At 36.2% G+C, this 25,555-nt stretch overlaps 1 protein-coding gene across 2 annotated transcripts in view; it reads left to right on the top strand.

Annotated features, from left to right (window-relative positions):
• The window catches only part of ZFAND4 (zinc finger AN1-type containing 4), an 86,892-nt gene that overhangs the window by 59,027 nt on the left and 2,310 nt on the right, over positions 1-25,555 (top strand). The window contains exons 6-8 of one of the 2 annotated variants that reach the window (XM_080823529.1): positions 5,215-5,425; positions 16,235-17,407; positions 18,118-18,172. In XM_080823529.1, coding sequence (XP_080679655.1) covers positions 5,215-5,425; positions 16,235-17,407; positions 18,118-18,172 — 1,439 coding nt within the window. Of the gene's footprint in view, positions 1-5,214; positions 5,426-16,234; positions 17,408-18,117; positions 18,173-25,555 lie in introns of those variants that run through there. The other variant, XM_080823528.1, reaches the window with a different exon arrangement.

Here is a 25,555-nt window from a genome sequence, read left to right as displayed (position 1 = left end):
TTACAGTTTTCCTCCCCAGGTATTTTTTTTAAACTTTTCTCTTCCGTTCTTTTCACCTACCAGAATTGGACAAGGGATAAGGGTGGGTGAGAAAGGAGAGTAGAAAACTTTTTTTTCTGGCCATACTTTGAATGACATTTATCTTGACTATTGTAGGAGAGGCTTTCTTACTCTGTAGTAGGGAGGCAGCAAAATTTTTTTGTAAAGGGCCAAATAGTAACTATTTTAGGATTTTCAGGCCTAGAGATAAAATCAAGGGTACTGTGTCAGTACTTACATAACGACAGAGAAGAATTTCCACATAATTTTTACTGACAAAATTCAAAATATAATAATAATAATTGAGGGGCACCTGGGTGGCTCAGTTGGTTAAGTGCCCAACTCTTGATTTGGGCTCAGGTCATGATCTCAGGATTTTGAGATTCAGCCTGGGCATGGAGCTTGCTTAAGATTCTCTCTCTTCCTCACCCTCTGCCCCTCCCTCACACGCACTCTCTCTTAAAAAAAAATTTTTTTTTTTTAATTTTTAAAAATTGATAATTGAGTACCTGTGTGTGTGTATGATTTGGAGCCATGAAAGAGGAGAATTGAATGCTTTTGGGGGGGGGTAATATTTTACTTAATTGAGGTTGCAGGCTAGTGTTGCCCATTAGACTTGCAAAATCAGTTGCAAAAATTCATCTGTTAATATGGATCTGTAATGAGATTTTATGTATTTTACCTTTGAAAAATTTTTTTCACACCGACGTTGCCAAGTACTGATACCAGTCCATAAGTTTATGATTTTAATTGAACATATTCATTGCTTGGAAGGCATTTATAGAATTCCAATACAGTGTCCTCTTGCTGTTTGCCTTTAGCATGGCATTACATTGCATATGAATCACTTCAAGATAGGTGGAGCTCAGTTGCGCATTTACATAGATTTTGAAATATGGAAATTTCCTTTAACTTGCAATGAGGTGTGAAATCACTGCTGGGAATTTACAAAGCTTGCTCCCTGTAAATTTGTGTGGGAATGTTCTTGCTTTTGTTTTTTAACTTTTGCAAGCATGCTATTACATGTGATTCAAAGTAATATTGGTGTCATCAGAATGACACTGCAGTGTAAGTTTCTTATAGGAGCGCTGTTTTGGTTTTTATTTCAGTTGGAATTCAGTAAGAAACATTAAGTCCACAGCAAAAACTAATTTTCAGAAGCATTTAGGTGAAGATGATTCTTGTTGGTCAGAAAAATTCGATGTTAGCCCTGAGCTTTAAAGAATCATCATAAAACTACGACAGTCAAGACATTGAATAGATGGCTAAGTCCATGAACCAAAAAAGTTTACTGTTGGCACTACTTGTTCAAGAATACATAATAGATTCAAATATTTACCCCCCAATACCTACTAATGCATGATCAGTGAGTAACCATAGCCTTTTAATATTTTAGGCTTTCATTAGCATTGTAAATTTGTCCAGCTTGTTTTTTTACTCTCCACACATATTTTTACTCCATCACTTGTAGGAGATTTCACTTCAAGTTGTACTGAATTCGTGTTTTAGCAACCCTTGAAAATCTTCTTACCTCTAGTTGTTTTATGCAGACTATTCATCGGGCCTTTGTTCTTCCGTAACTTCAAAGTTGGTATTGATGCCCTGATAAAAACAACTGAACAGTATCAGTAACTTATGTTGACTCATCAAAAGCCAAGGAACAGAACTCCAAATCATTGCCTTGTTTAGTTGACTGTTGTTGCTTCCACTGTTATCAGTTCTTTAAGAAATTGTTCTTGCCAATGGGGTGGTTCTTTATTTAAACAAGTTTATTTTCTCTGGACATAGTTCTTCAGTTGCTGTGTTCAAGCATAGTTTAATTAATTCCTGTTGGTGAACAGGTTTTCTTGCTAGCCTTAAGTAAGTTAGCCATTTGGAAGCTTATTTTGGTTGCAGTCTCATTTTTATTTTTTCTTTTTGCGAAGAAATTCTACTTTGATGAGATATTCCATTTTAAATTTTTGCAATTTTTCTGACACTTCCCTGCAACTTGGGAATAGTGTGATGAATTCTCATTCTGGTAATGTCCAAATAAGTTGTTTTTCTTTAGCGTAGCTATAGTGTCATTGCATAATAAACATAAAGCTTTGCCATGTAATTGACAATAAAATAGTCCACTCTCTATTGTGCCTTAAAACTGTGGCATTCATCTTGTTTTTGTTTTTTGTCTGCAGCATTCAAAGGCCTCTCTTCTTGTTGACATGTTGGGTGTGTGTGTTAGTGTCATGGTATGGTGATACACATGGCACTCAAAATGCTGTTGAATTATGATTGTGCCACTGTGCTTTGTAGTGTGCCAAGCCACTGTGCAAAGCAGTGAGACAGCCACATAAAATTCTAATGTGGCTACTGATCTCTACCTTTGTAATCTAAAAGCAGCCATCTGCAATATGTCATCAAGTGAGTGTGGCAATGTTTCCATTAAACTTTTTATTTATGCACACAAATGTGAATTTGATATAATTTAACATTATATAATATTATTATTTTGATTTTTTTCAACTATTTAAAAGTGTCAAAACCATTCTTGTGGACCACACAAAAATAAGTGGTAGAATGAACTTGGCCTGTGGCCATAGTTTACCACCTCCTGCTCTAGGGAGGAAACAGGAAGACTGGGTGCTAATTAAGCTCATTCTAATACAAAATCTAGTATCAGTCATTTTTTAATCTTGAATCTTTATAGTTAATCATGCCACCTTATTGCTTTGTTAAGTGGGAAGAAATTAAAGGAGGCAATGCAAGACAGTTTTAATTAAATGGTAACTTGTCTGTGACAGTCACGTGAGTATGTGGCTTCTGGATGAACAATATTCATGTTGGAATAAATATTCATTTGCCCATCTTTTGTCTTTAATCACATTATTAGATTAAAAGATTTAGAAAAAGTTAAATATAGCATTCAAGAAATATCTAGAAACTTAAGAAAATATTTAGAACATTTAAATACAAAAAAGATATTTATGGATTAAGTTTATAAATTACTATGTTATCCTACTCTAGTTACATTTTTCCATTCTGAAAAAAATTGATTGGTTTTTAACTGATCTCCTAAATCTGTTTTGTGAGAGAAAACACGGTAATGTGGTTCTTTGAAAACATTAAGTGAATCTAGAAGTGTGTTTTTACCCTTCAAAATGCATCCATTGAAATAGTTGTCATGATTGTACTTTTACAAATATACGTATATACATACATACACGTGTGCATGCAAGCCCATGCACACAGACCCACTGTTTTCCATGGGAAAACTTTAAAGGACCAATTTTTTATGACAGGAAAGTTGAATCAGAAATCTCTTTCAGTATTCAGTGTGGGTATTTTAAGTTAAAATAACCATAGGATGTATGAGAGAAGTACTTAAAATACTGCAAAGTGACCAAGGGTAGAATATACTGGAGTCATTCCTTCCAACTCCAAGGGTGAACTGGCAGAAATCACTCATCCCTCCTTTTCAGGTATAGTTAACTTCAAGACAATTGCCCCCACATACTCTTAAGTTCTGGCACTTACTTGGGTTCATAGGCGTGAGGCAGTAAAATCTGTTGTTCAGTGCCTGAGGGAGTGGCAGGAATTAGTACAAACAATAGGCTTTGGAAGCAGGGATGTGAATCTTAAGTCCACCATTTACAGGCTTAGTAAAACCTCTCTCATTTGTAGTTTCTTCATTTATAAAATGAATATCACCTATATAGTTCTTGTGAGAATTAGAAATAGCATGTAAAACGAATCTGGCAGAGTAGCATTCGGTAAGTGATGACAATATTAGTGTTGTTCCCATTGTGTCAATTTCCATACTGTGGTAGGCATCTACAGTAGGTAGAAGTGGAGATGGTCACAAGTCGAACACTAGGGACTAAATTGATTATGGAGACATGTTCCTGCTATCACTCCTTCTGATGCCCATACCTGCTATGCAGGTAGTTAATCTGTGATTTCAAAATGTCATCATTTCACCATGTAAAGTTTTAAGAATGGGGCTGTCCACACATTGCCTTTATGTGGTGGTAGTATGTGCTTCAGAAGTGTTATGTAATTCACCCTTATTATTTAAGGTTACCCTAAATTGTTTCCATTTCCTACAACCATATAAAACAGGAAATTTTGTTAACCCTCATACTTTAGCAGAGATACATACTTTAGTTCTTCTGTAAGTTAATCAGACATGGTGTCCCATACTTATTCTTAGTCTGCTCTATGTAAAATCTTTGTCATTCTACAAATGTGCTGAACTTCTGTTTTTCCCAAACCTTTTACCTTTTACTATTACTGAAAAGGCTGAGTGAAACTTCATTCATGTTTATATTCAGTTCAAGAAACATTAATTGGCTATGTACCAAGCCCTGTGCCAGGCGCTGAGACCAAGAAGATGAGTAAGGCCCAATATCTGTTTTCACTTTGCTTACATATGGGGGAGTGAGAAGGAAGATAGATGTATAAATCTAAATATGAGGATCGTGTGATAAATGCCATTATATTATGCAGTCAAAGACAAGGTGCTCCAAAGAATTCTGTTAAGGTATCAATAAATGTCATGGTGACTGATCAGGAATTCAGATGTTTTACATGTATAATAATTTGTGTCATGACTGGGGTTTCTTTTTCATTTTAAAATACATGCTGTTCTAGGGGGTTATGCTTCCAAACACTGAAAAAAAATCTTGTTATTTTTATTTTTTCTTTGTTTCTTAAGAACAGATAATGTTCTGATGATACCTGTGTGAGTTCTCTTTTAGTGAAAATCCTCTCAGGATGAATGAAAATCTGGCTTCTGCGTCAATTTCTTTTTCATTATGGTTAAATGGAATTCTGATCAGCCTAGGTCTAGGTTTCACAATTATCAGCCATGGCTGATAAGATGAAATCAGGGCATTTTTGTGAAGATGGATTTTGCTTCTGTGAGACTGAGATAGTAGGTGGCATAAGATATCTTCACTAGTGGTGCACTGACTTCAGAAAAGCTTAGCTGTGCTAGATTGTCAGTAATGCTAGGTCATGCTATTGATCCATATTTATTTTTTTCTTCTAAGAAATATATTTTTTGAAATACGTTTGCCTTGAATTTACATTGGCAAGATTTATTCTTTTATCATTAGCAACATCTGCACATAAATATTTTTAGTCGTTGAGCAGGTATCAGAAACATCTCAGTAGTAATTACTACTTTCTTTGCAGTGGTGGTTCTGTGTATAATTTGTATACGGATGAAGATGAAGAAATTGAGCCTTCTCCTTCTGGACAACAGATAATTGAAAATTCAATAACTATGAATAAGATGAAGCTGCTGAAGGCTAAGATGGAGAACATGAATCTCAGCAAAAAGGTGAAGCTGTTGGCATTTGGCCAGGCTTTTCTCTACTTTGTCCCTGCAGGGCTTACAGCATTGAGGTCTGTTGGTAATTATGAAAAGAGATTATTTATAAAATATTGTTCATTTCAACCTTCTGGCCTCAGTTATTTATTAAGATGTTAGAAGTGATGAATTGGTTTTTTTAGGCCACCACTATTTACTGTGATACGCTGCACTTAAAATAATTCGTTGTTTTTTTTTTTTAAATTTCATAGCTCTAGTAAGAAGGATAATAAAAAATAGCCTAATCTTAATCTTTCAATAATTACTTTTTAAAATGCTCTGTTAATATTTGCTTATTATGGATATCTCCTCTATTTGGGCTTTGAGAGGAATATACCTATGTTTAGCTGTACTGTCAGTTTTCCAAAGTGATTCCAAAATAAGTGAACCAGTTTATATTCCGTCCAGTAATGAATGAGAGAGGGTTTTCACATAGTCTTACCAGCATTTGGTATGATTCTTCTTTTTTGTTTTTCTCATTCTGGTTGATGTGTAGTGGCCTCACATTGTGGTTTTAATTCCTCTGACTGATGAGGTTGAGCACCTTTCTCGTATTTATTGGGTATTTGGATATCCCTTTTTGTGAAATGCCTGTTCAGATCTCTTGGGCATTTTTCTATTCAGTGGTATGTTTTTTCTTATTGATTTTTTTTGGTCTTCATATATTCTGGATATAAATCCTTTATCATACACACACACACACACACACACACAGTCACTACTCTGTTACTTTGCTTTTCACTCTATTAATAACTAATCCCTTTTTCTTTCTTGAAATATAATATATACATATAATAAGGTTCATAGATCTTTAATGTACAGCTTGATGAATTTTTACCTTTATATACACTCATGTAGGTACAACCCAGATTAAAATAGGACCAGGTTTCCTTATAACCTTTCCCTACTCCCAGAAATAACCACTATTCATACACTTGTCACCAAAAATTAGTTTTGCCACTTGTTGAACTTTGTATAAATAAATATCCTCTTTTTTTTTTTTTTTTTTTGGTCTGATTTCTTTTGCCCAACATCATGCTTTTGTAAATCATCCATGTTGTGGGTATCAGTTCATTCTTTTTTACTGCTAGGTACTATTGCATTGTATGATGATCCTTCTGTTTGTTTCTCTCCTTTTGGTAAGTTGAGTTGTTTGTAGTGTTTGGCTTTCATCAGTAAAGATGCTTTCAACATTCTTATATATGTTTTTGGTGGACATATGCATTCTTTTCTTTGGGGCATAAGCCTAGGAATGGACTTGTCATAGGGTAGGTTTATGTGTGGCTTTAGTCACTATGCCAGATAGTTTTGCGAAAGCTCTGTAATTATTCCTTTCTCATTTAGATTTATAACCCCTCTAAAAAAAAAAAAACTTAAAAAAAGTGTAATGTGAAGTAGGGTAAAGAGAATTTCTTTCAAGTGGAGAACAATTGACCTAGCTCTATTGAAAAAAATTTCTTTCCCCACAATCTAAATGTTTATGCATCTAATAAAACACAAAGCAAAGGCGACAAAGAGAAATCGACAAATCCAGTTATTTTAGAAGAATTCTACACTTACACTCTGGAAAAATTGATAGAAAAGGGTGGTGAATCAGAAAGGATGTAAGAAGACATGAATAACACTATCAGCCTACTTGTTCTAATTGACATTTACAGAATGCTCCACCTGAAAACAGCAGAATGTACATTCTCGTTACAGGTACTCAGAACATTTACTAAGATAAATCATATTGTTTGCTATTAAATGAGTCCCAGTAAATTTGAAAAGATTAAAATCATACAAAAAGTCTCTCTTATTATAATGGGATAAAGTTAAGAATCAATAACAGATATATGGAAAGTCCAATATTTTGGAAATAACACACTTCTCAGTAATCAATGGATCAAAGAAATCCAAAGAGAAATTAAAAATCATTTTGCATGGAACAGAAATGTTCTGATAATGTGAATTACTTTTTTTAGTATGAAATCATTATTACATTCTTAGAATGAACCACTCCTAGTTGTGATGAATTTTCCTTTTTATATCTTTATATTTTATTTGCTAATATGATATTTAGGACTTTTGTTTATCAGAGAAATTGGTCTGAAATTTTTTTTTCTAACATACAACAAAATTGAAAGAATTTTACAGTGAACACCCATTTATCTACCACCTAGATTTTATAATTAACATTTTTTTAACAGTTCTTTTTAGTTATGGTAAAATATACATAAAATTTACTGTCTTAATCATTTTTAAGTTTACATGTTGTTCAGGAGTGTTAAGTACATTCATACTGTTTCACAATCAATCTTTAGAACTTTTTCATCATGCATACCGAAACTCTATACTCATTAAACAATTCCCTGTTTCCCTGCTCCCCCTGCAGTCCCTGGCAACCACAGTTTTGCTTTCTGTTTCTATAAGTTTGACTCTCTAGATACCTTCTATAAAGTGGAATCATGGTTTTTTGTTGTTGTTTTGTGAATGATTTCATTTAGCAATGTCCTTAGAGTTCATCCATGTTGTAACATGTCACAATTTCCATATTTTTAAGGTTGAGTAATATTCCAGTGTGTGTGTGTGTGTGTGTGTGTGTGTGTGTATAAAAATATACAACATTTTATTTACCCATGCATCTCTTGATGGAGATTTGTGTTGCTTCCACCTTCTGTCTGTTGGGAAGAATGCTGCTAGCAACATGGGTATATAAATCAATCTCTCTCTCTCTCTCTCTCTCTCTATATATATATATATATAAATATATATACAATCCTTTAAATATATACCCAGAATTGCAAGATCATATGGTAATTCTATTGTTAATTTTATGAGGAATTGCCATATTGTTTTTTCTATAGTTGTTGTATGTGCCATCTTACAATCTACTGATGGTACACCAAGTTTTCAGTTTTTCCACATTCACACCAATACTTGCTGCTATTTTGTTATTTTTTAAAGAGTAGTCATTCTAATTAGCGTGAGCTGATATGTCATTGCAGGTTGATTTGCATTTTTCTTTTTTTTTTAAGATTTTTGTTTATTTATTTGACAGACAGAGATCACAGGTAGGCAGAGAGGCAGGCAGAGAGAGAAGGGGAAGCAGGCTCCCTGCTGAGCAGAGAGCCCAGTGCGGGGCTTGATCCCAGGACCCTGGGATCATGACCTGAACTGAAGGCAGAGGCTTTAACCCACTGAGCCACCCAGGTGCCCCTGATTTGCATTTTTCTAAAAATTAGTGATGTTGAGCATCCTTTCATGTGCTAGTTGACCATTTGTATATCTTCTTTGGAGAGATGTCTATTGAAGTCTCTGGTCCATTTTTGAATTAGGACATTTGTTTTTGTCATTGAGAAACATACTCTGGATGTTAGAAACATCCATAGAAACATATTCTGGATATTAAAGTCTTAGGAGATACATGATTTGCAAATATTTTCTCCTGTAGGTTGCCTGATGGTGGTGTCCTTTGATACACCAAAATTTTAAATTTCGATGTGGTCTAGTTTATCTATTTTTACTTTTGTTGCCCATACTTTTTTGGTTTCATATCCAAAAAATCATTGCCAAATCCAATGTCATGAAGCTTTTCCTTCTGTTTTTTTCTAAAAGTTTTATAACTTTAGGTCTTATATTTAGATCTTTGGTACATTTTAGATTATTTTTTATATGTGGTATAAGGTAAGACTCCAGCTTCATTCTTTTGTATGTGGATATCCAGTTTTCCCTGTTTGATTTGTTGAAGAAACAGTCTTTTCCCCATCGGGTAGTCTTGATACTTTGTTGGAAGTCATTTGACCAGATATATGAAGGTTTATTTCTGGGTTATCTACTCCATTCCATTGGTCGATATGTCTGTCTTTGTGCCAATACCACATCTTTGTTTTTCTATTGAAATATAATTGACATACAGTATCCTGTTAATTTTAGGTATACATCATAGTGATTCAGTATTTTTATATACTATGAAATAATCCCCAGAATAAAACTAGTTACCATCTGTCACCACACAATGTTATTACAATATTATTAACTCTATTTCCTATGCTGTACATTACATCACCATGACATTTCTTTTATAACTGGAAGTTTGTACCTCTTAATCCTTTTTACCTGTTTTGTCCCATCCAACCCCGCCCCACTCTGGTAACCAGCAGTTTGTTTCCTGTATCTTTGAGTTTGTCTCCATTTGCTTTTGTTGGATTGTTTTGTTTTTTAGATTCCATGTATAAGTGAAATCATATGGTATTTGTCTTTCTCTGTCTGATTTATTCCACTTAGCATAATACCTCCAAGGTCTATACATGTTGTTACAAATGGCAAGATTTTGTTCTTTTTTTTTTTTTGGCTAATATTTCATTGCATATATATACCACATCTTGGTTTCTTCCATATCTTAGCTATTGTAAATAATGTGACACTGAACATAGGAGCATACATCTCTTTCAGTTGATGTTTCTATTTTCTTCAGGTCAATACCCAGAAGTAGAATTTTGATATACTGCATGGTAGTTCTGTTTTTAATTTTTTAAAAAGATTTATTTATTTGCTTGAGAGAGAGCATTAGTGGAGGGAGGGGCAGAAGGCAAGGGAGAGAGAATCCTCCAGCAGCCCCCCTGCTGAGTATAGAACCCAGTTGGGGGGTCACTTCCAGGACCCCAAGATCATGACCTGAGCCAAAATCAAGAGTCAGACACTTAACCAAATGAGTCACACAGGGTCTCCTATTTTTAATTTTTTGAGGAACCTCCATACTGTTTTCCAGGATGGCTGTACCAAACGTATTCCCTCCAAACGTATGAGGGTTCCTTTTTCTGTATATCCTTGCTAATTTTAATTTTTCTGGTAATAACCAATTTGACAGATGTGAAATGATATCTCATTGTAGTCTGGATTTGCCTTTCCCCAATGATTAGACTGAGTATCTTCTCATGTGCCTGTTGGCCATCTGTCTGTCTTCTTCGGAAAATGTCTATTCAAGTCTTCTGCCCGTGTTTTAATGTAATGGTTGGTTGTTCGATATTAAATTATGTAAGTTCTTTACATATTTTGGATATTAACCTCTATCAGATATTTTGGATATTAACCTCTATCAGATACATGATTTGCAAATATCTTTCCACATTCAGTAGGTTGCCTTTTTGTTTTGTTGCTTTCCTTCACTGTGCAAAAAAAGCTTTTCAGTTTGATGTAATCCCATTTGTTTGTTTTAGCTTTTGTTGCCCTGGCCTAAGGAGACTGGCCCCCCAAAATATTGCTAAGACCATTGTCAAATAGCTTATTTCCTATGTTTTCTTCTAGGAGTTTTACAGTTTCAGGTCTTACATTCAAGTTTGAATCCATTATTTATTTATTTATTTATTTATTTTTAAAGATTTCATTTATTTGTCAGAGAGAGAGAGAAAGAGAGAGCACAAGCAGAGGGAGCAGCAGGCAGAGGGAGAAGCAGGCAGAGGGAGAACCTGATGTGGGACTTGATCCTGAGACCCGCCTAGCAAGGAACCTGATGTGGGACTTGATCCTGAGACCCTGGGATCATGACCTGAGCCGAAGGCAGGTACTTAACTAACAGAGCCATCCAGGAGTCCTCATTTTGAATTTATTTCTGTATATGGTGTAAGGTACTGGTCTAGTTTCATTCTTTGGAGTAGCACACTCTTGATTACTGTGTTGCTTTGTAATAAGTTTGAAATCAAGAAGTGAGAAACAATTTTGTTCTTCTTGGTTAAGTTTGTTTTGGCTATTTGGAGTTCCCTGAGGTTCCATATGAGTTTTAGGATAGATTATTCTATTTTTGAAAAAAACGTATTTGGGATTTTGATAGAGATTACATTAAATCTTTATATTACTTTTGACTTATGCCTTATTTAGAAGTGGCCACCTTAGTTTCCAAACATGTGGAATATTTATACCTTTTTGTTATTGTGGTTTACTTTCACTGTCATCAGAGAACATACTCTTAATGATTTCAAGCCTTTGATATTAGTTAAGGTTTGATTTGTGACAAGGCATATTGGTAAGTGCCACTTGTGCCCTTGAAAAGACTATGTAATGAGTCACTATATGTAATATTCTGTTTGTATTAATTAGATCAAGTTTATTGTGTTGTTCAGATCTTCTGTATCCTTTCTGATATTTTTGTAGGGAGTCTGTTTTCTCTCCATTTTTGAGAGAGGTTTATTTAAAAAGTCTCCCTATTTTGTTATAGCTTTGTGTGTCTCCTTTTATTTTTATTTTACATATTTTGAAACTGTCATTTGATCTAATACAAATTTGTGTGATATCCAAGGAATTGTAGTATCTAACATTTGTATTATTATAAAATGTTTTATCTCTATTAATGCACTTGTCCTAAAATCTGCTTTGTCACTAGTAACATAGCTATCCTAGCTTTCCTTTCGTTTGTGTTTCTATTGTATATTCTTTCTGTTCTTTTACTTCCAATCTCTTCATGTCCCTATATTTAGGATGTGTTTCTTCTAACTGGTATATGGTTATTTTATTATTTTTTAATTTTATCTTTTATTGAAGTATAGTAGACATACAATGTATTATCTTTTTAACCTAAACTGACAAACTTAAGTCTTTTAGTTAACTTAAAGTTTAGTGTAATTACTGATATATTTGGATTTTTATCACCTTTGTTTTTTGCTTAACCAGCTGCTTTGTTTCTTTTTCTCTCCTTCTTGCCCTTTTTTAGATTAGTCTATTTTTTCTTTATTTGGTTTTTGTTATGCATTACTTTCTTGGTTATGGATCCTTACACTGGTTTTTCAGGTGATTACCCTAGAGATTATAATGTGCAACCTTGACTATTAAATTCCAATAAAAATGATGTTTATTGCTTTCCTGTTAATGACAGAATTCTAGGACTCTAACTCTACTTATATATTCAAATATCTTTTGTGTCATTGTTATCATATATTAATTTTACAAAAATTTTGAACTTCTCCAATTGTTTTATATTGCCAATATTTTACTTATATTTATACACATACTAAGCTTTTCTGTTGCTCTTTACTCTTTTCTACAATTATGTGCTTCCTTCAAGGATTATTTTACTTCTGTCTGAATCATTTCTTTTAGTATTTCTTTTTCATTTAGGGTTCCTAACAATGGATTCTTTCAACTTTTATCAGAAAACTTACTAATTATATTTTTTGTATTTTGAAAAATGTTTAGTCTTTCCGAAATGTTATAGGACCAGTACAGTGGACACCCATGTACCTATACCTCAATTCACCAATTACTATTTTTACGCATTGCTTTCTGTCCTTGTTTCTTCACCTGATCCATCTGGGAGTTAGTTGCCGATATCATTTCCCTGTAAGTACTTCATTTTGTGTTTCTCGCTTAAGAACAAGGGTCTTCTGCATAACCACAATTCCATTATCATACACATGATTTATCCTTGGTACACATTCTGTCAGCTATATTCCTGTTCTTCAGTGTCCCAGTAATGCACTTGATTTTATTTGTTTTGATTTTTTGCTGTTTTCAATCTGGGATCCAATCAAGAACCATACATTGCATCTAGCTGTAATGTTTTCTTGGTCTCCTTTTATACAGAACTGTGTCTAGCTATGAAAGTCCTAGATGGCATCTTCTTCCATTATGAGGCTGCTTCGTCTCCGTTGCCAGTCTGTTTCGTGTAGCCACCTTCAGCAAGTATTCTAATTAGATCGCTGGATAACTTGCTGCCGCTTCTACATCGGCACTGCAGCTTCACCCTGCACTTTTATATTAGGGAGACAGCTGCTTCTTTAAACCTCTACTAGCTTCAGACTTTCCTTCTGCAGTTTCCTTACCTCTGAGCCATCATAGATTTGAAGAGAGTTAGGGCCTTGCTTTGGATTAGACTCTGGCTTAAGGGAATGTTGTGGCTGGTTTGATTTTCCATCCAGGCTACTAAAACTTTCTCCATTTTTGCAATAAGGCTGTTTCACTTTCTTATCATATTTGAGTCCACTAGAATAGCACTTTTCGTTTCCTTCAAGAACTCTTTCTTTACATTTACAGTCTCGCTGCTTGGCGTAAGAGCCCTAGCTTTCAGCCTCTTTCAGCTTTCGACATGATTTCCTCACTAAGCTTAATCATTTCTAGCTTTTGATTCAAAGTGAGAGATGCACAGTTGTTTCCTTCACTTGAGCTCTTCAAGGCTATTATAGGTCTAATTTCAATATTGTTGTTTCTCAGGGAATAGGGAGGCCCAAGGAGTGGAGGAGAGTTGGGGGAATGGTCTGTTGGTGGAGCAGTCAGAACACATACAACATTCATCAATGAAGTTTGCCATCTTGTATGGGCAGGATTCATGGCACCCTAAAACAATTACAGTAACATCAGAGATCACTGATCGCAGATAGCCATGATAAATATAATAACAGAAAAGTTTAAAATACTGTGAGAATAATCAAAATGTGACACAGAGACATAAAGTGAGCAAGTGCTGTTGGAAAAATGGCTTCGATAGACTTCCTTGATGCGGGGTTGCCACAAACCTTCAATTTGTAAAGAATGCAATATCTGTGAAGTTCATTAAAGCAAAGTATAATAAAATGAGATATGCCTATAATTTTTATTTACCCAAAGGAATATTAATAGTTGTGTGTAGACAAAACTGAGGCTTTTGTGTGGCAAAGTAAGTTTCTTATTTCAAGAGTACCGTCTTTTCTTGGTATAATGAAATGCAGTTTTTTAAAAATCAGTAGTACTCTTTCATTGGAGGGTTGGGTGGTTGTGTTTTCTGATTTGGTAACTCCCTTTTATATCTATGGATCCTTACTTTTATTTTCTTACTGCCTTCTTTATCTTCACTATCAAGTTCTCAATGGAGAACTTTCAGTTTACCCCTACTTCCCCCAGAAGTCGTGTCTTCTTGAAGCTATCTCCTTACGTTCTGAACAGTTTCAGGTCACTTGCCTTTGGTTTCCCAGCAGCTCATGTTCTAATATCCTAGATCTCGGGATGCCTGGGTGGCTCAGTCAGTTAAGCATCTACCTTTGCCTCAGGTCATGATCCCTGGGTCCTGGGGTTGAGTGCCATATTGGGCTCCTTGCTTAGTGGAGATCCTGCTTCTCCCTCTGCCTGCTGCTCCCCCTGTTCATGCTCGCCCATCCTCCCTCCCCCTCTCTCTCTCTCTGACAAGTAAATAAATAAATAAATATTAATATCCTAGATCTTAAACCTCTTTTCAGTATTTTCATAATCAAGTGGGATTTTCTCTTTTAAGGGTTTATTTTATCGCTGTTCCATCAGCCCTAGGTTATCTACACCTCTCTTTTTCTTCCTTTCTTCTTTTCCTTCCTCTCACCCTCTCTTTCCCTCCCTCCTTTCTCCCTTCCTCTGTCCCTCTCTGTCTTACTCCCTTTCTTCCTTCCTTTCTGGCTCAGCATATTTTCTTGTCTCTCACCACAGGCATAAGCTTTGCAGATGAGTCTCCTAGATTTGGGTATTTTTCTCCTTATAGGTAATTTGAAGTTAATTTTATCTGTCACCTGGTTTTGATGAAGGCATGAGTTATGGGTTATTTTATTTGCTTCTTTGCTTGTTGATTTGTATTGTTTTTTGGAGGATGCATGGAGAAATTCAGATTTAGGCAACCACCCATTAATCTCTACAGCCCAGAAGTCATCACCTTTATTTTTGAAGCATATTTTTTTGAGTAGAGAATTGTAGTTTGATAAGACAGTGCCCCTAGAGTATAAGCAGCTGCAGGAGCCAGCATATCTTTCCAAAGTTGTTCTTTCTTTGTAGTTTTAGCTCCTCTGTTTCTTGCCTTAACTGGTGTCCACTGAAGTATCTGGCTTTTCTGGTATTTCTAGGTTGGGAGTATTGTTTAGGTCATCAGGTGTTCCATCCTTTCCTGATGCACATTTCAGCCAATATCTTGAGGCTTGATATCCTTGATTTTTAAGCTTATCCATAACATCATGAATTGTCATGATAGTTTCATTAGAACTTAGTGTATGGAGGACCTCTAGACCACTCCCCAGTTCTATGATTTGCTACGAAGACTCACAGTACTAGCATATAGTTGCATTCATGGTTAAGATTTATTGCAGCAAAACGGTATTGAAGTAAAATCTTCAAAGGGAAAAGGCTCATGACTCAAATCCAGAGCAAAGCAAGGACAAGCTTTCCAGAATCCTTTCCTAGAAGAGTCTCATGGGATATGCTTTATTCCTCTATCAATGAGTTGTCTCAGCGTATCTGTAGAATATTGTCTATTAGAGACTCTGTGCCCAGGGGTTTTATCAGGGGCCATTGATGTAGACAGCCTCTGCCTAACATGTACCAAAATTCCAGACTCCCAGAAGGAAAGCTGGTATTTAGCAAAAACAATATTGCTTATACCAACAGGTTAGGCGCTTTTCAGTTAGGGTGGTGGGAACGCTCTTGAAATATAAGTTCCTAGAAGCTAGCCAAGGGCCAACCTTGCAAGCAGGCTTTTGCGAGGATAGCAGTTTAGGCCTGTTACCTCTTTTCTGTAGTGCCTATATAGTCAACACCTGTTCATCTTACTAGGAAAAATTTTGGGGGATCTGAAATAGGTTGGTGATATCCTGTCTCCTATAAATCAGTGAGTTTTCTTCTCAGCAAAACTCTGACAAATAATCGGTAGCGAGGAAAATAAAACAAAATTCGTTTTCTTTACCATTCTCAAGAAATCATTCCTCAGTGAAGAAAGAGAGCAAAATTCTTCTGTCCTAAGCTTAAGATTTTAATCTTTTAAGACATTTTTAATTGTGGTTATCAAAATGCCAGTGTTGCATAAATAACATTTTCTTTCTTCATTAGTTTTTGTTAATAGGTAGACAAAATGACTATGAGAAATTATATATTCACTCTTTTTTTTAGCCTAAAAAAGCTGTCAAGGTAAAACCTCATCCACCTATAGCTCCTCGACCTTCTGGTAGTTCCACGGCAGCTGCTCGCCACAGATTGTTAAGGGTTCTCCCCCACATTGGGCAGTCTTGTTTACCTTCTCCTGGGAATGCATGTCTACCTGAAACTTCCAACAATGCAGTTTCAAGTTTGGCAACTTTGCCCCCTGCTGATAGACCCCTATCATCTATCACTAGTGATTTTCTTAAGGAAGATGACAACTGGGAGAGTAAGACACTGTCTCATTCCAATAGTAGCATCAAACCACCTCAGATACCCCACATGGAATTGGAAAATGACAAAGAGCTTGCTGATTCTGTTCTCCACCTTGGATTGTCCCTGCCTAGGCGGACAAAACACTTTTCAGGAAATTTGTCATCTAATAATGAAGATGACACTGTTTTATTTTCAACTTCAGAAGAATGTGTAACTGAAGAATCACTTCTGCCTGAAGTGGGCTCATTTGCTACATTTACAGAAAGAAACACTGATGAACAGAGCAGTGGCTTAGAAATCACACAGAAGGTAAATCCAGAGTTCTTACTCACTAATGATGATAAAGGGTTGAAAGCTGCAGAGCAGCATCTTAAACATGTTGCAAGAATGTTGAGTGGTGAATCAGTAGAAACTACAATTCTCAACCACCGTGAATTAAGTCCTCACAAGAATAGACTCTTGTCACCTCTTCGCTGTTCTACACCAATGTCACTCCATAATTCTCTGGTGAAATCACAGAGACAGTCCAAATGTTTTGAGTCTGGGAACCTCCAGTCTTCTGCATCACAAAATGTTCTTCGGTCATTGGATGTTCGAAATGTAACTGATTCTTCTTTCTCTAGGACTACTCGCTTTCGAGCTGTTAAAGTTGATTCACCCGGGAAAAGATCTGATGTTATTTCTAAAGTTGAGGCTCGGGATATCACAGAATTGGCTAACAAGGCTTCCAAAGAGCCTGTTGGTTGTGTAAATAATATAGGTTTTCTTGCTTCACTGGCCCGGAGCGCAAGCAGAGATAGCTTACAGAGCACACGTGGAGCAGGCAGGCTTCGGACCTCTGGAATCGGGCTGTCTACAAGCCTCCAGCATTTTCAGGAGGAAAATCTCAGGAAAAATTCTCCCCAGGTAGAACCTACAGATTTTTTTCTAGTAAGTATTTGCCTTTCAATGTGTTCTACTCGTTATCTTTATAGTCATTCAACATATTTAAAATTTGTTTTTTTGTTTACGTAAGTAAGGAGGTGTAAGGATGAATTCTTTTCATAAGTTTCTCTTAAAATGTTCATCTAGTTTGTAGAAAATATATTTGACAGTTGAATTTTAAATGTTTTAGTCCTAAATTGAGAACTGTAATTTGAAAATAATTCTGTGTAAACAATTTATGACATATTTTTATGCTTAATATTTTTATTAATTTTTCCCAAATAAGAACTTTTATTTATACCATCAGATTTCATTCTCTTAAGGAAAAATAGTAAGTACAATATTGCTCTATTGGAGAAACAGAGTCCAAATTAATTTAATTAAAATTTTAATTAAATGAAAGCCTAACAGCATTTCCATGATAAAATACAACCACAAGAGTCTTTTAACTAAACTGAGGGTTGCTGGAGAGAGAGATGGGAGGGGGATGGGGTAGTTGAGTGCCCGGCATTAAGGAGGGCACAGGAATGAGCACTGGGTGTTATGTGTAACTGATGAATCACTAAATTCTACCCCTGAAACTAATAATACACTATGTGTTAACTAACATGAATTTAAATAAAGTCTTAAAAAAATACAAGTATTTCATGTTTAGTGATCTTTTCTTCTGTTCTTCATTAACTTACCACTGTAGATGTTTTGTGTTTTAATTATAGTCTGCCCGTGGTATTGGAATGAATGGAAATAACACAGCAGCAGGGAAAAGAGTAGGTAAGCTGCTGATAATTTTGAAAATGTAAGCCTAACAATCATTTCATTATGCATGCTGTTGTATTTTCAGAGAGAAATAAGAAAAGAAAAACATTCTTTGTGGTATGTATGGAGTAAACTCTCCCTAAACTTTGTTCCACTTAAGAAAATGCTTATGAAAACTGACTGTAGGACATATTTGAAGAATAAAACAAAAATTGAATTGAGGTCTCTGTTGCCTGGGAAAAGATACGGTCCATGTGAAAAGACAAGAAGAATGAAGAACTAACGTGTAGTTCCCAACCCTCTCAGTTACTGGCCACTCTGCAGCCATTCTGGGATGCTGGGTGGGCTTTGTGAAAGTATCCTAGAGAGGTGTGTCTTAATATCATGATCCAATATCAAGGATGGCTTTATTAAGATCTCCTTTTGATGAATCGAATTATTTCTGGGTAAAAGGAAAGGACAGTCCTTGAACCAGCCCTTTCCAAAGCACAGTAGTAGAAGTGACTATAACATTAGCACTTCCTTCTTCCAGGAACACTTTAAAAGTGCACTGGCCCATCCTTATTTCCAGGGAAGCCATTGTTTTCTCATCTTTTGTGGTTTAATACCCAGACTAGGGGTGGGAACTCATTACCAAAGATGTACCACTTTTGTAGCCCCTTGAGGAGTTCTCAAGGATACTTTTTAAAAGTCTATAAAACAGATCTGACTATCAATATAATATATATTATGGTTATCACATGAGTTTTATGCCTTTAAAGAGATACTTAGGGTTTATTTTTCACTGCTGTGTAAGACCCAAAGTTTTAAAGTCTTAATATATCTACTTTTTTCAATTTTGCATTGTGGTAGGATATACATAACATGAAATTTACCATCTTAACCATTTTTAAGCATATAACCCAGTGACGTTAAGTACATTCACAGTGTTGGACAACCCATTTCCAGAACTCTTTATCTTGAAAAAACTGACTCTGTATCCATTAAACACTAACTCCGGGGCACCTGGGTGGCTCAGTGGGTTGAGCCGCTGCCTTCGGCTCGGGTCATGATCTCAGGGTCTTGGGATCGAGTTCCGCATCGGGCTCTCTGCTCAGTGGGGAGCCTGCTTCCCTCTCTCTCTCTCTGCCTGCCTCTCTGTCTACTGTGATCTCTCTCTGTCAAATGAATAAATAAAAATCTTTAAAAAAAAACAACAACACTAACTCCTCATTCTCCCCTCACTCCAGCCTCTGGTAGCCACCATTCTGCTTTCTCTCTCAGTAATTTTAATTACTTTAACTGTCTCATATAAGTGGAACCATATAGCATTTGTCTTTTTGTGTCTGGCTTACTTCATTTAGCAGGGTTCATCTGTGTTGTAGAGTGTGTTAGAATTTCCATACATTTTAAGGCGAGTAATACTCCATTGTGTGTATATATATACAGCATTTTGCTTATCCATGTATCTCTGGATGGAGACCTGTGTTGCTTCCACATTTTAGCTCTTGTGAAGAAGGCTGTTATGAACATGGATGCCCATATATGTCTTTGAGACCCTCCTTTTAATTCTTTTGAGTATGTACTCCGAAGTAGAATTGCTGGCTCATATGGTGATTGCATTTTTAATTTTTTGAGGAATTGCCATACAGTTTTCCATCGTGGCTGCACTATTTTACATTACCACTAATATTGTACAAATTCCAGTTTCTCCACATTCATAACAACCCTTCTTATCTTCTGGATTTTTGTTTGTGTGTGTGTTTTTTGATAATGGACCTCCTAATAGGTATAAGGTAGTATCTCCTTGTGATTTTGGTTTTCACATCCCTGATGATTAGTGACGTTGGTTATATTTTTTTGAGCTTAGCTATTTGTACATCTTTGGAGAAATGTCTGTTCAGATATTTTGCCCAATTTTAAATTGGGTTGTTTTGGGGTTTTTTGTTGTTATTGAGTTTTAGATATTCTTCATATATTCTGGATACCAATCCCTTATCAGATATATGATTGGCAAAGATTTTCTTCCATTCTGTAGGTTGCCATTTTACTCTGACAGTGTCTTTTTTTCTTATTTTAAGGTTTTATTTATTTATTTATTTGAGAGAAAGAAAGAGCGTGAACAGGGTGAAGGGCAGAGGGAGAGGGAGAAGCAGACTCCCTACTGAGCAGGGAGCTCGAAGCCCGGCTCGATCCTGGTATTCTGGGATCATGACCTGAGCCAAAGGCAGACGCTTAACCGACTGAGCCACCCAGGTGCCCCTGACAGTGTCTTTTGATGGACAATAGTTTTTAATCTTCATGAAGTCCAGTTTTACTGTTTTTTTTTCCTTCAGTGCCTGTGACTTTGATGTTGTGTCCAATAACTCATTGACGAATTAGGGGTGCTTGGGTGGCTCAATCAGTTAAGCACCTGCCTTTGGCTCAGGTCATGATCCCAGAGTCCTGGGACCAATCCCCACCTCGGACTCTGCTCAGTGGAGAGCCTGCTTCTTCCTCTCTCTCTGCCTGTGACTCCCCCTGCTTCTGTGCATTCTCTATTTCTCTCCTTCTCTCTCTCTCTGTCAATTAAAATCTAAAAAATAAAATAAAAAATAAATTGTTGCCAAATTCACTGTCATGAAGCTTTCCCCCTATATTTTCTAGGAGTTTTATAATTTTAGGTCTTATAGGTCGGTCTTTGATACACTTTGAATTAACTCTTTAATGTATTTATTTTTGTATATGGTGTAATATAAGGGTCCAGCTTTCTTCTTTTTCATGTGTATATCCAGTTTTTCCAGTGCCATTCATTAAAAAGACCATACTCTCCCTATTGAATGGCCATGGGCACTCTTGTCAAAAATCATTTGACTCTATATGTGAAGGTTTCTTTCTGGGTTCTTTATTGCCTTTCTTTATGCCAGTACCACAATGTTACTGTAATATATCTGTGTTTAATTCTAATTTGGCCTTTGGTGCTTCTTCACATTTCTTCTCACTCTTCTTCTGAAGTTGCTGTTGCTGAGGTCACCAAAGATGTCCACAGTTTCAAATCCAGTGGATACTTCTGTATCCTTATCTTGTTTGATTGTTGTGGCCCTCCTTCTTGAAATAATTTCTTTCTTTTCCTTTGTTTCTCTCTTTTTTTTTCATTTCTTCTTTTTTTTAAATTCTGGACTATCATATTGTTGTAGATTTTTGTTTTGTTTCATTTTTTTAAGCCTGAGTTTCTTTTTTGACTTGTTTTACCAGCCTTTTGCTTATCCCCATGTATACACTCTTTTGGTTGATTTCATTTAAGTGAAGCCATCAACTGCTACCCGCAGTCATCATCACCTGAACAGAGCTGTGTAACTTACTGCCATTTCCTTTCAGTAATAACTGTATCATCCTGAATTTCCTTGAGTCTGTGAGAGTTTGATATAAGTTTTATTTAATTGATTTGCTAAGTTCTTCCATTGGTTTTCTTTGCTTTTAACTTACATGGTCTCCTTTGGAAATCTTATCCACCATGTAGTCATCATTTTTAGGCAGAGATTACTGCCTACTAGCATCCAGAACTGGCATCCAGAACACTACTCTTATTACTTTGTTGGCTGTCTTTTCTGTTGGGTAAATTTTTATAGATCATTGTCTTAGATCAATTATTAGACTAGGAAATGCCAAACAAGTGAGTTATTCCAAATAACTTTAACCTTGTTTTGAAAAGCAACTTTTCACATTGGAATTACTTTATTACTTTATTTTCTTTATTCGTATGTCCAATGCACATATGAGAGAAGGCTTCAGAGAGGAATTGATAATTGATGATATGTTCTTACAAGATGAGTGGAGTTTTACTGGGTTGACAAGGTGGAATAGAGCATTTTAGAAGAGATTGCACCTATGAGTGGGTCTGGTGCTTCATTGAAGAGTGGGTATGATGTGGTAAATGACAGAAAATGGCTCTGGAAGTTGGAAAGGTATCATACTGGACATATAAGACCCTGAATGGCAATATGATTAGTAGGAAACATGTATACTAGTGATCGATCCTATCATGGAATAGATGACTTATACATGGTTTTATTTAGAAGATTTGTTTAAGGATGCCTGATGGCTCAGTCAACTAAGCGTCTGCCTTTGGCTCAGGTCGTGATCCCTGGGTCCTGGGATCGAGTCCCGTATCAGGGACTCTCTCTGCTTCTCCCTCTGCCTGCTTCTGGCCCCCGCTTGTACTCTCTCTTTGAAAAATAAATAATTAAAATCTTTTAAAAAATAAAAGATTTATTTTTAAATTTTATTTATATAAAAAGATAGAAGCATATATGGAAACCACTCTCATAGAAGAAGACTGCATTTGTGTTCCTGCCAACTCATTCTTGTCACTACTGTGTTGTGTGTTTCTGAATGAAAACAGTTTGGGAAACATTAAGTGAAGCAATTCCAAGGAAAGAAAAAAAATGAAAATATGACTACACTGAACTAAATTATTATCAGTAGGTTATTCCATTGGGGAAGGATATTCTAAACCTGAATTTCAAAGATAATTGCAATTAGATGAGTTTCAGAGGATATCTGATATTATATGCCTCTTCTGTGTAGGTCCTTTGCAAATGCTTATCTTACTTTCATTTTTTAAGGAGTGGAAAGTACCCCATCACCTTCTTCTTGATAACTCTTTAAGTGTACTTGAAGAAGAAAGTGCTTATTAACTGAGTTAGCACCCTGGCACCATTGGGAGCCATTCACTTAGTTTTCAATTTTGTTTCTACCATAAGGAGTCATTCAGTTAGTGTCCGATTTTATTTATAATTTTAGGCAAGATCTAGGAAAGTTTTTCAGGCTGGTAATAAAGCTGACTTAATTTTCCTGGGTTTATACATCCAGTCCCCAATCTGGGTGGCAAAAGGTATAGCACAATTCATTGTAATTCCAATTTTTTGAACCCTTGAAGGATTTTCAATGCCATATAAACATTTAGCCCAGGCCTTCCAAACCTTCTTCAGTAGTGAATAGGTACCAGTACCACTGAGACTATCATTTTTCTTCTCATTCTTTCTCCCTTGTTTTTGTTTTCTTTGTTTGCCTCTTGCTTCTTGGCCTTTTAGTGCCACCAGGCACAGTGTGCTTGTACTGTTATTGTTAACAACTGCGGGCAGTGACTTTGAGCCTGTCTGCTTGAGTCAGGTTTGTTGGAATTTTGCTCAGTTCTGAGAGTATTTCACTTAGTAATTAAAGAAATTGAATGCAAGTTGGTGTAGCCACTTTGGAAAACAGTGTGGAGGTTCCTTAAGAAATTAAAAATAAAATTAAAAAAAAAAGAAATTAAAAATAGAGCTACCCTAGGACCCTGCAATTTCACTACTAGATTTTTACTCCAAAGATACAGATGTAGTGAGAAGGGCCATCTGTACCCCAATGTTCATAGCAGCAATGGCCACAGTCACTAAAGTGTGGAAAGAGCCAAGATGCCCTTTAACAGACAAATGGATAAAGAAGATATGGTCCATATATACAATGGAGTGTTTTGCGTCCATTAGAAAAGGATGAATACCCAACTTTTGCATCAACATGGACGGAACTGGAGGAGATTATGCTGAGTGAAATAAGTCAAGCAGAGAGAGTCTTTTATCTCATGGTTTCACTTACTTGTGGAGCATGAGGAATAACAAGGAGGGCATTGGGAGATAGAGAGAAGGGCATTGGGGGAAATCGGAGGGGGAGACGAACCATGAGAGACTGTGGACACTGAGAAATAAACTGAGGTTTTGGAAGGAAGGGGATGGGGGATTGGGTGAGCCTCGTAGTGGGTATTAAGGAGGGCAGGTATTGCATGGAGGGAGCACTGGGTGTGATGCATAAACAATGAATCTTGGAACACTGAAAAAATGAAAGTTTAAAAAAAAGAAATTGATTTCATTATTTCTTTTTAAAGATTTTATTTATTTATTTTGGAGAGAGTGAGAGCACGGACAGGGTAGGGCAGATGGGGAGGGAGAAAGAATCTGAAGCAGACTCCACACTGAGCAGGGATCCTGATGTGGGGCTTGATCCCAGGACCCTGAGATCATGACCTGAGTCAAAGGCTTAACCAGCTGAGCCACCCAGACACCCCTAATTTAATTATTTCTTATGTAATAACAGATGTGCTTTTTTAAAAATTATGTTCAATTAGCCGACATACAATACATCATTAGTTTTTGGTATAGTGTTCAGTGGTTCATTAGTTGCGTATAACACCCAGTGCCCATCACCACACATGCCCTCCTCAATACCCATTACCCTGTTATCTCTTCCCCCCACCCCCGTCCCTTCTGTAACCCTCACTTTGTTTCCTGGAGTTCAGAGTCTCTTACGGGTTATCTCCCTTTCTGATTTCTTTCCATTCAGTTTTCCCTCTCTTCCCCTGTGGTCATCTACACTATTCCTTATGTTCTACATATGAGTAAAACCATATGATAATTGTCTTTCCCTGCTTGACGTATTTCACTTAGCAGAATCCCCTCCAGTTCCATCCACATCGATGCAAGTGTGTTTTTTTTTGTTTGTTTGTTTGTTTTTGTTTTTGTTTTTTTTTAGATAAAAAATCAAGTTATGGGGCACCTGGGTGGCTCAGTCATTAAGCATCTGCCTTCAGCTCAGATCCTGATGCCAGGGTCCTGGGATCGAGCTCCACATTAGGCTCCCTACTTGGCGGAAAGACTGCTTCTCCATCTCCCACTCCCCCTACTTGTGTTTCCTCTCTCGCTGTGTTTCTCTCTGTCAAATAAATAAATAAAATCTTTTTAAAAAATCAAGTTGTTAGAATAGTACAAAATTTAGTAAATATTTTTTGGAAAGGTAGTAGTACTGTGAAATTGAGCAGTGTACCATATTAATCACTGTTGATTATGGGATATTTAATATAATTATAACATTTAAAATTTTCAGAATGCTTTTTATGTGTGAGAACTGATTTGACCTTAAAACACCTAGAAACCTAAGAGAAAAATACATGTTACGTTGTCTTAAAAATGAATAAATTGAAGTTTTGAAAGAATAAGTAGGGGTGCCTGGGTGGCTTAGATGGTTAAGCAACTGCCTTTGGCTCAGGTCGTGATCTCCAGGTCCTGGGATCAAGCCCGTTAACCTGCCAGCTCAGCCAGGAGACTGGGGAGTCCGGGGAGTCAGCTTCTCCGTGCCTCTCCTTCTGCTTGTGCTCTCCCTGTCTTTCTCTCTCTCTCAGATGAATAAAACCTTAAAAAAAAAGAATAACTTGCTTGTGGTTTGAGGTTTGATTAATATCATTTCAACGGTAATCAGGACTAAAAGACCAGTTTCATGATACTCTGGTGTTCCTTCTTGGTGTAGAAGAATAAGGTTACATTGTTTCCTCTCAGAGGCCTCATAAAGATGATTTTGACCCAGACATTTTCTTTTGATTCTCTGTCAAAGTTTGATATACTTTACAATTTT

The sequence above is a fragment of the Martes martes genome (genome assembly GCF_963455335.1).
Source record: "Martes martes genome assembly, chromosome: 14".
In the NCBI taxonomy this organism is placed as follows: domain Eukaryota; kingdom Metazoa; phylum Chordata; class Mammalia; order Carnivora; family Mustelidae; genus Martes; species Martes martes.
The sequence above is the reverse complement of the archived record's forward strand: the minus strand, read 5'-3'. Positions and strand labels throughout refer to the sequence as shown.